The sequence below is a fragment of the Lepeophtheirus salmonis genome, chromosome 14 (genome assembly GCF_016086655.4).
Source record: "Lepeophtheirus salmonis chromosome 14, UVic_Lsal_1.4, whole genome shotgun sequence".
NCBI lineage: Eukaryota > Metazoa > Arthropoda > Copepoda > Siphonostomatoida > Caligidae > Lepeophtheirus > Lepeophtheirus salmonis.
In genome coordinates this window covers 36,190,691-36,204,807 of record NC_052144.2, presented here as the reverse complement: position 1 = coordinate 36,204,807, position 14,117 = coordinate 36,190,691, and the positions used below count along the sequence as shown (strand labels likewise).

The following is a 14,117-nucleotide window of genomic DNA, read 5'->3' as shown; positions in this document are numbered from 1 at the left end:
CCACATATAGATTTTGTTTAGTACTTTTTATTTTATTATTTCTGCATGAGGTATAATCTGATGAAAAAGCTCCAACCAAAACCTGAAATTATCATTATTCAGGGTGTACAAAGTATCTATCGCTTCTACTATGGTTGTGTAAATAAGATTTTTAAAAGTAATAATTTGCAGTTTGGTGTAGTTCCTTAATGCCGTTTTTTAAGGCTTTAAAATTTCCATATACGCTATTTACAGTGCGCATCTGAAAGTTACACCTAGTAGTGGATTTTATGCAGTCTATTTCCTTAGACGAAATTTCATGGTTGTTAGTAACCTTCAAATTATGTTCAAATACGGAGAGTTTGTAGGCCTCACTAAGTATTTCTTATAATATTTACACCCAAGAAGAGATAGGGGAATCACATTATCAATGTGCCTCTTTGAATTTTCAGGTTTTTTCTTTCAATTTGTTTATATTTGTAAAGCCGTCTTTGTATCATGTTGAATCACCTTCAAATAGCAAACACAGAAAGTAATGCGTTCTTCGCTTCACAACCACATATTCACTGTTTCTTTTGATACCATTCCGAATTGAAAGTTGTGGCACACATATTGCAACCAGCTTTCTAATGTCTAAATTTTCAGATATTATGCGATGTACTGTTGTTTGAGAAACTCTTACAATGTCCGATAGCTTTCGTACTCGACGATTCACATGTGTTATCATGTGGATTTTTCCCCAATTTCTGGAGTTGTCACCTCATTTGATCGACCATTGCTATGCACGTCATAGTAGCTCCTTTCGTTTAAACTCAGCTATCCCAAAAATTTCTTCTGTAAACGAAGAAATATACTCACCCAAAGTAGAATCTAGTTCTGTATTTATATTGGTTGTGATTAGGCCTTTCATTTAAAAATATTGTGTTATATAACAATGACCAAATTTTCTCCCATTTTCACAAACTCACTGGCAAGGTTCAATATTGATGGCTGTCAAATCAATACTAAACAATGGTACAACTTCAAACTTGAAACGTATGGTTTATATGTAGACTATGCATTTTCTAATAAAGTGATTTTTTTAAACAACTATCCCCATTTTTTATTCAGGCCTGATACTTCTGGGACCGTCCTTTCATATCCTATTCTTCGTTTGCTATTAAAAAAGTATGTTTCAATCTCCATATCCCTGACTGGAAACGTGAAAGAAAAAAAGCTTTCAAAAAATAAACTTAATTAAGATAAATTAATTGAGGAGCTCAATTTCTTCACTCCCAAAGTGGAGTTGGGAAGGCACAACAAACAATAATTATATTTAAATTATTGTCTATTAAGAGAAAATCAGAAGAAAAAATATGTAGTAGATAATTCTCTGTTCAAAGGAGAGAGATTCGAAGAGCTTAACAGCTTTTGAACGACTGATGATATTTCAAAATTGAATATTTATTTACTTTTTCAAATTATTCCATTTTTTAAATTTTTTACCAGTTATATTATTGTATACTTAAATATATATTATGAACGAATAATACTTAAGAAAACCTATTTAAAAGGAGAACAGATTCAAATTGTCCACGTTAATATTCAGTTTCTTTAATTTTACATACCAACATATTTTAGGGATGCCTTCTACATATTGGGGTCGGTACAAGTGTAGTTAAAAAAAAAACAAGACTGTTAAAGTCAGTATTGCTAAAATAGAATATAAATTTGTGAATAACCACCTTTGGAAAAGAGATAGAAAGTATTTTATACATATCCTTAAATTGAGGTATTTTATTGCAACAATCGGTGATGACTGTGACAAAAAAAAAAAAATGAATAACAAATATTAATGATCCAATATTAAAGCCGTTTATCTTTCATGCTTTTTTTAATAATATCCTATCACCATCTCTAGACATATTTATGCGGAGCTATTTACGGTCTAACTGCATCATCTTTCTATTTATATACATGTCACAAATGATTTCTGTTGTTCAGAAAACGGTTTTTTTTGTTCGGTAGCGTTATGTTCTATTTAGCTCCAAATGTAAAAAAGTGATTCATATCTTGATAGCTCAGAATGTATAAAGCTCCGACGATGAAATGCTCAGATCCTCTTACTAAACTTTGGTAATCCACTCATGTAAATGTGACACTTTTTCATTGCCCATTTAATCGCAAGAGATTCCAACTCTACAAATCTTGAACCACAATAAATTAATCTCCATCTTTCTTCATGGTCTTGTAGTATATCGAATCTAAAACCTCGTGATGAACTCACTAGGTCGGTCCAAAAAAAAAAAAAAAATTAACAAATAATAAAGCTCTTGTCATGTGACTCGGTCCTGCATCGGTCTGCGGACTGAAGAGGTAGACCATAAAAGAAAGAAGATTTTAAAATTATACAACCTGCCTACGAAGTCATAGGAATACCCTTTTTGGAAATAGTAACGAAATGAATTATCATAATTCATATATATTATATTAAAAAAGGTGTGTGACGTCACATGTTTTCTTTTTCTAATTTATATCAGTCCAGACCGCGGTCCATCGATTCATTCAATTTAGACCGACGGATAGTTGGTCCGGTTCATTCAGTCCAGACCGACCCATCACTAGTGTTTTTACAAGAATGATATATAAAACAAATATATTGGATACCAAGCAAATTAATGTTAGGGAAGAGTGAGATTGAAATTTGTACTATACTGTAGCTTAGTTCAAAAACTTAAAGGGCTTGGTGGGCACCCACGACCACCAAAAATTGTGCTGATTTTTTGCGCATATGTTTTTTTTTCCATTAAGTAACATATTTAGGAGAACAGATAAGATAATCAAGGAATATAAGGGCGTTTGATGCAACCTTATGTATAACTAATATTTTCTATTTCTAGGTATACAAATATATACTTAACACCATATATCACATAAACATTGCACAAAAAAGTACAAAGTATTTGCATAGAAGTGGACGGTGCACAATCCATGGTCTGAGGGTGTGTTATTGCATATTAGAAAGTTTTCTTGGGGAATAGAAACGTTACGGCAGCATAGTTGAAGCTATCTTGGTGTCCAGCATTTCAACTGTATAACATGAGGGCAGGGGTTTACTTTTTGGTTATTACATGGGCTTAAGGATGCATGGGGAAAATATGGATGAAGAGTTTAAACTATCTTGGGACACAATAGCTCACATACTTCACCCATGGGTCTGGATGTATTCCAGCAAATTCAAAGGGGCCTTGATGCTTAAAAACGCGGTGGGGTGAATTTTAGACTGCATTGAGGGTCATTAATTTAACTGTACAGAGGTGTATTTTTGGTTCTTAAAAGGGTTTTTTGATGCTTAAATAATCCACAACGATGGAATTTTACCTGCCTGTGGGCCCAGTCGTTCACCTGCAGAACAGTGGTTCGGGGTGTGTTATAGCATATTATATTAGAGTCATAAATGCTTAGAAACGCGGCAGTGGTGGAGTTCAAACTGCTTTGGATGTTTAGAAACGCAGCAGAGGGGGAGTTCAAACAACTTTGGACCCCAGAGCTTCGCCTGTGCAACCTATGGGTTGGGGATATTACAAGGCAAGTTTCATCATCATTAATTTTATCGTAACGAATGTAATATAAATTGTAAAGAAATTGCAAACGATAATAATGTCTTGCAATGAAATTATTCCCAATCATATTGCTTACAGTGATGTTGCTTCATAATATTATTACCCACAACAATTTTTTCTCCCTGTGTACATTGTTTTCGATAATTTTACCAAGCAGCCATTTTGTCTGCATCCCTTTTACTATAATCCTTTTACAGTGATTCCCTACTGTTTAGTGTTTATATAATGTTCATTAATGAATATAAAATATTTTTCTGCAAAAGAACACTCAATATTTCTCCAACATGACATACATAGCATTGAAACAATATCTATTTATCATACTATCATTTTAAATTGAATTAAAATATCCAATTGTATATATCAATAAATAAATAAAACTTTTTTGGCCATATTTACAAAATAGTCCATCAGCAAAATCCTCGCATTTTTTCTATTACAAATTTAATCATAACAATATTTTTGACAGAAAATTTAATCTCTAAAAGCTTAAGTAAAAAACTAATTAATTTGCACGGACATTGTAAAATTACTAAAACAACTAAAATTGTATCTAAATACAAATTATTCCCTAAGAAATGAAAGTTTACAAGGTAAATATAAGAAAATGGAAAAATAACTCAAATGGAAAAAAAAAATGACGGCGATCAAATTCCATGAACAAGTGTTGAACTACCGATTAAAGATATAGCAAAATATACCGAGAATACCTATAAAATACTCCCAACAATTCACATGATTTGGGTTTGCTCTGAAGTAAGTGAACTCCAATAGAAATATCGTATATAAGTTCAAATTAAAATATACACAATCTCCCTCATTGTTTAGATTCCACAAAAATATGTGGGAAACGTATTATTGATGCATGAAATGCATTTGCATTTTAGTTTTTATTTGTGGTTGGATCAGAACTCTCTTCAAAATGCAACATTGATTTCCTTCATTAACTGGGAAAGGTCTATTATAAATAGTAATAAAAATCGTGTGTATTTTTGGCATATTAAATCAAAAGAAACCGACAATTAACAGTGTAATCCTGACCATTTGAACAATGTTTTGAAGGAGAGCAGTCTAGCTGTCATAACGCTTCATTAGATCAGCTACAATCAGCTGTGACAAAGGAAGATGAGGAGGAGTAGAAGGAAATATACAAGGACATTGGCAAAAAGTACTTCGACTCGCAGATCAACAAGGACTTAGAATATTAACTCTGCAACAAATCCACAAGGTTACTTTACGTCTTTTTTGAACACCCACGAATATTTTGACTATAGTAAGAAAATGGGTTCACCACTCAGGAATTAAATAATAATAATGTCAATAGCTGAGGAAAATAAAATTCATTCTTCAGATTACCAATTCCAAAAATGCGGAGCAGCAAAAGAATACACACGATTTACCATAATAATTATATCTTTTTGACACTTTTCATTTTTACAGACTCAGAACAAAGAACGTAGAATATCTTCTGCTGAACGTTCCAGAGCTTATTGATGATTCAAGAAAAAAAGGAAGAAAAGGTGGGATTTCAGATATACTACGATATGAAATTGTTTTTAGCTTTGGAGGCATTTATACTGATATCGATAACATAGTCCTAAAACCATTTCCTATAGATATATTTAGTAAAAGCTTCGTGGTTTATACAGATGGAATTTATAAGATGCTAAATTGTTCCTTCTTTGGATTCCTCAAAGGATCTTTATTTTTGAAATTTATGTTAGATTTTGTCAGATACAAAACATACAAAAAATATGCTCCTGATGTATTATATACTGCTGCGCCTCCTAAATTTACTACAACGTTTGTCCATTATAACAATTCGAACATCAATTGTATACATCAAAAATATTTGGTTTCCCCATGAGTGAAGGAGTCTTATTCATATCAAACCTTTGATGCTAATTGGATTACAAAAGGAAACTAATTTTTTATTATTAAAAATACGAATATCATTTATAATTATGAATAAATTAATTTAAAGAATACAAATTGGTAATTTAATATATTGAAAATCGATGTAAAGGGTTCGAATCAAATTTCCAAACGACTTAATCGCATTTTAATGCATTTTTTGAGTAAGGTGTTGTGTGATTTATGGTAATTGCTTTGTTTTGAGACAGTTCTTGTTTTCAATCGTTCACCAAATAAGTGAACATGAGGCAAATGGATTCATGAATCCGACTTTTTGACGCACATGTAGCCCCAAAAGACATTGCTGCCACTGTTGGGGTCAATTTGAGGATAATTCAAATATCCAGATCTAATTATATCCAGTATGTCAAAAACATTGGCAATGGAACGTTCAGAGATCTAGGAAGTGGATTTCGTAGGATCCTGTTTTAACTTGTTCAAATTCCTGATTCAAGTGACCATGATCTCCCTGTTTGATGGGGTTAGAAGATGTTTCTTGCAGCGTACATTGCTGTGGTACAGCAATTTCTGATTGATTGCATGATGAACAGTTGAACGAAACAATTTTCGATGCTGTCAGCAATTGCATAAATTGATTGGCCAGGATGTTTCTCAATTTCTGTGTTGATTTTCTTCAACAAAGAAACAGTCCGGATGAGAACTGTGATTAATTTATTTACAATTATCGTTGTTTCAACTGATCAATGTTTTTGAAAATAGTCGATTTATCATTGTTGAGCTTGAGCTGAATACAAGCCAGTATTAAAACACTACGATAAAAGTAGAAATAAAACAGTTATATAATTAAAATAATTCTGACAAAACCTTCTCTATTATTACATGAATAAAACCATCTAAAACTAGCTATTTTTTTTACAAATTAAACAGCAAAAATTAATTTAGTATTTTACTTCACTCTGAATAGGGATACCTATTAGCTATTGTACAGTTACTTGTTTACAACTAGAATAGCTTCATGAACAATTAGTAATTTTGATAATATAAAATTAATAAATTAACCCAAAGAAAATCTTATGACTCTAAAAATACCCCTTAGCCTGAGACATATAAAAAGGTCGACCTACTACTGATTTTTGCTGGCTATTGTTGAGGGAGGGGGGATATTAATATCACCTAGCTAATAGTAAAAAATTAGAATTTATAATTTAAAAATTACATTATTATACTTATTCGAAAATATTAGGACCAATGTAAAAATTAATGATTTTGTAGTAAACATTTTAGACACGAATACTATAAATTTGAATGAACAGATTCTCTCTAATATTTTTTCAATATAACCTTTACAGATTTCAAAATGAAAAGAATCATCAACTAAAGAAAAAGTAACTTATTTTGAAATAAATAAAATAACATCCTTATTAGCTATTTAAAACAAAATCCCTAGTTGTTGTTTACCGTTTGATACTCATCTTATAACAAATGGAGATAATATACTTTTCTGCTCTATAAATGGGATAGTTAAAATAATTAACCCGCTATAATTTAAAATATTGATTTCAGAAAAAATGGACTGCTCATAACCTATTGCTGTATTTCCCATAGCAATATTGCCTCTTCTGTATCAAAACTTAATTGAATATTGATATATGTCCCCAATAGGAATGATCAGCCTTTATTGGTTCAAGTGACAAACAGCCTAATTTCCAGTTGCCATCCTGTACCATGTTCTTTCCAAATCATGCTTGGTGACATTTTGGCTAATTGTATGTCATTTATTTATTTCGACTAGCTTAGATATAAGAATTATCTTTGTGAAAGTTTTACTTTTTAAGGTAAAGTTTTTAAAATTTGGTGGAAAGAAAATAAAAAAAAACTTTAAAATGTAGATAGTATATATACATATAGGTCACACAAAAATAGAACTAACTAAAAATCCATTGTGCTCAGCCTTACTTCCCTGACGAAAGTATATAGGTATATAATTCAAACGACTAGCCCATCTATAATAAAAACTATTCCTGAAAATATTTATATTTGGTTTTGGGAGGTGGATAGTGCTGTGATCAGAGAGTTTCGTTTCGTGAAAGAAATGCCATTTATTTAGTTATCCAGGGTGGGAGAGATAGACTTATCTTTTAGTTTGAAATTCTGTAGAGCGTAATAACATCCTAAATGGTACGTACGTCTATGATACAGAGTGATAAGGCCAAGTCTTTTGGTTAGTCTTGGATAATCGATACAAGCCTAACTTGTACCCTTTCCAGGTTTTTGAAAGGATTCCAGATCTCAGATCCATATATTAAGATTGGGAGGACATAAAGTTTCACCATGAACGGAAGGTTACCCTGTTTTGAAACTTCTTTAAATGATTCCAAAGTTTCGATTGACCTTCATTTTTAAGTCTCAGATCACAAGAAATATAAATTCTTAAGTCAAAAAATTTACTACGACCTTAAGATTTGAGTGGAGAAACTCAAAAAACATTTACCAACATTTATAGGCATTCTCCAAGTATCAGTAGAACATACGATACAAGGCTCAAAGACAGTAATATTGATCTTGCTTATATTTTGCCCCTCCTTCAGTGAGCCCTCTTCATCATAAAATATGCTTCACACTTACAATGCCCAGCTTTTTTCTCATGGTATAGGTTCAGTAGCTTGGAAGGACATAAGTTATTTCTATATGGTTGACCGTGATATGGTAAGGACTTAATAAATTATTTTTCTTTCATTAGTCTTTGATTATAATATGCAACAACATTCAGGCCTTGGAACGGCCATCGGTTAAAAACCAGATTTATTAGTGTTATTTAAGCGACAAAGACATGGTTGTGCCTGGCCCAGGTTCAGCAGGTTTATCGGTACCAGTCCTTTCATTTAACTTTTTCAGTCTCGTTTTAGCTTTATTGGTCTCAGTTCCAGTCTCCGGTCCAGTTACCTTATACTGAGAGTGCGTAGTATCCCAGGTTTCTGTAGGGACCCAGAAAACTAAGGTTTCTTAATACAATGGCTTAAAAGTGGGGGCCTGAGGGGAGGCTAGGGGGGCTTTGTTCAACGAGAGACAAATCTATTTTAATATTCACTCAACCTTTGATTACTAAAATACATATTACATCAAATAAAAATGTGTATAGATTGATAATAATACATCTTGCTGTCGATCCTGTTCTAGACGATATATAATTCACTAACATTATAATTATAAATTTTCAAATATTAAAATTATGAAGATTGAATATTAAAAGGTTATAAATATATTAAAAAATACAACGAACGAAAATAAGCACGCGAACCTTGACCGCTAAACAATATATTGTAGTCTTGGTTAGACATTGTCGGTTTCAGTTCTAGTGGTTCAAGAATTAGAATCACTTGACTGCTAGTCCTTGTGTAGAACTCAAAAATGACCATTAAACCCTTCAACTGTAATATAATTGTTTTTTAATGTTGTTTTGAAATTACACTTTAGAGTATATTTACGATTAAGAACCATACATTGACCTAAAATAACTTTTTCGATGAAAAAAAAAAAAGATTCATTTTTTACTTTCTTATAGAATATTTAATAAATATTGAGTGGTCCATTAAAAATCTAAACAATTTGAATTTGAAACTTCTACAAGGTATATTTTATTCATGAACAATAAAATTTCAACAAAATTAAAAATATAAATAGATGTGCGTCTGAGCTTTCTTAATCATTAATGTAGTCGCCCTTAGCGGTCATTATGGCTTTCAAGTGGCGTGGAAGGCCTGGAACCCACCGCAGATCTAGTCCTCTGTCATGCTAGTTAACACTGGCTTTGTGGGCCTTGGTTTTTGGATGACGGGCACTGCAGAACTTTCCCTGTCACCGACATTAACGAACAAAGGTCTTGTCTAGGGGGTTAGCATCAGTGCTGTAGGGGGACAAAAGTGAAAAGAAAGAGTTCAAAGAAACTCAAAGGAATCATTCCAAGAGTCTTGTAACGGAGGAGATCGGTTTCGTTCATTGTTGGTGGCAAAAGTGGGCTCTCCACCCTTAAAAGACTCTTTCCATCCCCTTTTTTAATAGCTCTCTGGACAAACTCGTGTGAAACCCAGATATCTCTTGTATAGGCCCCCATAGGCTTGAGGGAATTGGCCTGGACTTTTTTCTTTAACTCCTCAAGGTCCAGTTCGACCTTTTTGATTGAGCCCTTCTTCCCCTCTAACGTTTCATACATGCTGACGGCGTAGACAGTGGTCCAGGAGAACCCCTAACTACTTAGAGTGGGCGAATGGAAATTCGTCAATTAAGTTCAAGTGTCATTTTCTCAACTTGTACTTTAGCTAAAGAGCTGAGGTTGGTTTTTTTTTTTGTAACTTATTACTTTTGCTTTAATCTATCGAAATATGAATTAATTTCAATAACTGAAACTTTATTTATTATTCAATTAGTATGTTTTCATTTTTCAATGGACCACCCAGTAACTAATAAATAGATTGCATAAAAAGTTCTCAAATTATATATATAAGTCGATTAGATAACGTAATCAGTAACATATACAAATCAAATACCTTGGACAAGAAGCATATGTTAATTGGAATTAATCTCCTAGCCTCTAAAATAATAATTACTTATTAATATTAGTCAAAAATATATTATATACCATATATTGAATTTTGGACCATTTTGTTTAACAACTTTACATTTCATATTTATAAGATAATATATAAAACAATTAAAAGGCAAACTCAAACAATCAATGAAATCAATTTTTTGAGATTGTAAATAACAAAAAGTTTATATTTCAGTTTTATCTAAAATAAATAAAATAGAAAAAAGTAAGTAAGTAAAATGAAGGATGTTCATTCTAAGGAATTATATTTTATGTATTTGCTTAGAATAAACATCCTTCATTTTACTTGATTTTTATATTATTATGATTATATATTGTATGATCATATTTGGAAGACAATATATTTTGCAAAGTTGATTTAATTGCTCTTTTATGTATATTTTATAATTATAATTAAAAAAATCCGTTATATTGGGGAATATACCATGTTGTTTGAAATTGCGTTATGCGAGGAATTCCTAAATATGGTTGTTCCTAAAGCATTAAATCAATGTACAATTTTATCAGTAGATGAAAAAGTTCTTGGTCAAAAATTATTTTCTTTTTTGTCCGCTAGAGGCAGTATTTTGCTATTATTTCTACCTTCAATAGAATAACAAGTAAAGCTGCGAGCTAGATACTAGAAAATATTCGTGCATTCATAGATATATTGCTACAGCTCTTTTAATTAGTTTTATGATAAATTATGTTCATTAATAATATTAATATATTGGAATATTTCGAGAATGACAGCTCCGCTACTTTTTCTTCGAGGTAGCTTTTTGAACAAGCCAAGAGTCATCTTCGAGTTTAGGGAGATGGAAAGTTCTTGAAACTCTGCCACTGTTGTATGATACCAACTGGAACATTATCGCCTCATATTAAGAGGAGTTTTATTGTAAAATCTATTAGTAGAGCCTTGAGGTTGATGAATTGAGTTTAAACAATCAAGTTGAGTAAGGAAGTTTGTTTCGTTTCCTTCGGAGTCGTCCTTTATACGCCCATAAAGAAATAGTATGGGGTGCTCTCCTCCTAAGAAACAAAGCCTTCACAAGGTTATTTCCATTCAATTTGGGCAAAAGACCCGGTATTTTTTCTTGGAAAATACTTTGGGCATTATTAAGAATATAACTTCTTCTCATTAGGCTTCAAACTTCAAGGCTCCATATTTAAATCCTTAATGTCTGTTAAATTTTGATTATTAAAAAATTAAAACTAATGTTTTATTAAATCTATGAGCTAAAATATAGATGTACCATGGTGCAAAAAAAAAAAAAAAAAAAAAAGGCGAAAAAAGTTAGTTTGTATCCCGTTTTGGGAGCCGTCAGTACTCGAAAACACCCCAAACATTCGAGGTACAATTGGGGAGTTGTGAGGGGATCTTAGTAGTTACTTAAGTATCGCCGGCACCCAAAAACATCCCCAACATTCGGGGTACAAAATGACAATTCATAAAGACTATGCCCCGTTTCCTCATAAATTTATACGAAATTGTTGTTACACAAAATGTCCTTATACGAAAATGCTTTAAACAAATTTTCCTTATACCAATATGTTTTATACCAAGTTACCTATTACCGTGTAAAGAAGGACCATCATGTTAATATAATTTTCCAATGTGTTTAGTAAAAGGGACGTGGGACAGTAATTATAACTGGTATCTACTTTAATTAATAGTAGAAAGTCTGTTATGATACCCTCCAGCTTCATATTTTCCTCCAACGCCGGGTCCATCATTATGAGCCAGTCTCTTTCCGAAATAATCACTCCAAAAGCACTGAACACTAGATCTTTTGCTGCCTGACGGAAAGGGACCACCCTAAGGCAACTATACAATAGATAGCGAGAGGATTCTATTTCAATTTTACAGTATGTACAATATTTATCAATTTATTAAATATTTCTGATACTTGAGTTATAGGTGGTGAAGATTAATCACAGAAACAAATTTAATTGATGCTTCATTGACTCCTGAAGCCAATATTCACGTCAAAATTATGATACTTCGAAATTTTTTACTTTGACTATAATCTTAAAGATGATAAGAGTGATAAAGAATATAAAGTAAAACAACTGATAATCTATCTGAACTTAAGGTTCACAAAAAAATTTTTTTGTCCTACAATTGTATAGCTCTACAACAAAGGCATGGTGGAGTAGATTTTATTTATAAAAATATTACTTTTTACCCCTAAGATTCACACGTCATCAACACGATTTTATTTAATAATCTTCTTCGATCTTCTAGATATAGTATGCGTAAATAGCCATATCGTTTATAACATCAAATATCCAAATAAATTATCGTTTCTTGACTTCAAAGTTGTAATTGACTATAGTCTGATTAAATATTATGGAGGGCGTAAGAGGGCAATCCAATCGTCTAGACCAACAAAAAGAAAAACTCAATCTGTTATAGTGGATAATCATAGTGGACATTTTCCAGAGTTTGAACAAAAAGAAAAAGATGGGCTTACTGTGACAGCAAAAATATACAAAATCAAACTTTGGTAATTTGTATGGCTTGTAATTTTGCTTTATGCTTTGTAAGAGATAGAAACAGTTTCGTTAGGTTATATAGTTAAAACAGTTATTATATAAATATTAATCAATTTTCAAGTTTGAATGATTACTTGATTGAATTAGAAATAAACATTATATCAAAATAATTAATAAATGGTAGAAATTTAACTCCCAAGAGTAACTTTAGTATTTTGTTTATGCATAATATAAAGTTAACGTTCACATCCAGAGGGATACCAATGCCCAATCGAATTCTGGCAACCTTTTGAAGTTATTAAAAAAAAATTATAACTAGTTCAAATATCATCAAAGAGATGAAAAATTGACTTCAATTATTTTAGATTTTCTGTTCAATTCCGTGGGAGTCGGAACGGGTTAAAAAGAAAAATAATTTTAAAAAGTCGATTTTGAATATGTTAAAGCTATTGAAACAAAAATTATTTTACAGAGAGTACCTCGTTCATGAAAAATAGTTAACTGAAAAAAAAAAAAATAATAATTAAATATGGCTGAGTAATTTACGATAGAAGAAATGCATATATTTAATTTGTTTTGAAGTAATTAAGAAAAACCTCTAAAAGTAGGTATAACAATTTGAATGTGGCACCCTGTAGGTTTGTAACCTACCAACACATTATGACTAACAATATTATTTCAAAGAAAATATAATTAGAACGGAAGAATTAGTCGTTTAATATTCTTTAAACCTTTCATTTTTATTCATTCCTATACGGAAATTGAAAGTAAGTTATACCTAAAATAATAGTACAAGTTTAAAATTAGATATATATATGTAATCTATATACTTTATACTTGTCTTACTTATTATAATTTAATATTTGTTACTTGTATTTTAAACCTCTTTGAGTACTTGAGGAAGGAGAAGTTGCGAAAGCCTTTTTATTCTTAGTTATTCAGATATTATTGATATGATAAATCAATGACTACATGGACTATATCCATAAATACGTCCAAATATCACAAATTTTATCTACATTTTGGTCAAATGAAATATAAATTAGTTACAAGTATGAAGAAATACTCGATTTATGGACCTCAAGCTACGGATTTAAATTCTTTAATCATTAAGAAATAATAAAAAATACAATCATTAAATAAAAATATGTTTAATATTATTAATAATAGAGCTCATTTCTTCTCAGATATCAACTTCCAACAATGGCTTTAAACTGCTATCGATATTTTCCACAATACTATTGAGTAAGTGAATGAAATTATCAATGACGAAGCCTGTATTTGACATACCTGTTTCAGAACAGAGTGATTTATTCTTGTAGATCAAATTACATAACTTTCTCGTTGATGTAATAATAACCCCTGGAGCCGACTCAGAAAAATGTCTTATGGCCATAGGACTTCCATTAACATGCACTTCGAAGGCCATAATTGATTTAACCAAGAGATTGAATTTCAAATGAGGATAAGGGGCAATCGCTGAAGCATGAACAACTCAGATTATTCTTTCCATCGAATCAATATATCAAAAGGTGAAGACATTCCATCACTATGCTCTTTTAGCTCTGAAATGGGTT

General features: G+C 31.3%; 1 protein-coding gene across 1 annotated transcript; it reads left to right on the top strand.

The window, feature by feature from the left end:
• The first annotated feature begins 477 nt into the window (after positions 1-477).
• LOC139907131 (subversion of eukaryotic traffic protein A-like) lies at positions 478-5,448 on the top strand. Its single transcript, XM_071893254.1, has 4 exons — positions 478-511; positions 4,267-4,337; positions 4,410-4,537; positions 5,022-5,448. Exons 1-4 carry the CDS (start codon positions 478-480, stop codon positions 5,446-5,448), a joined length of 660 nt encoding a protein of 219 aa, XP_071749355.1.
• Positions 5,449-14,117: the final 8,669 nt, after the last annotated feature.

Coding starts and splice junctions, on each gene's coding strand:
- LOC139907131 (XM_071893254.1), top strand. CDS start 478: ATGTTGAATCACCTTCAAATAGCAAACACAGAAA. Junction 512..4,266: donor TCAAATAGCAAACACAGAAA/GTAATGCGTTCT, acceptor TACCGATTAAAG/ATATAGCAAAATATACCGAG. Junction 4,338..4,409: donor TGATTTGGGTTTGCTCTGAA/GTAAGTGAACTC, acceptor CTCATTGTTTAG/ATTCCACAAAAATATGTGGG.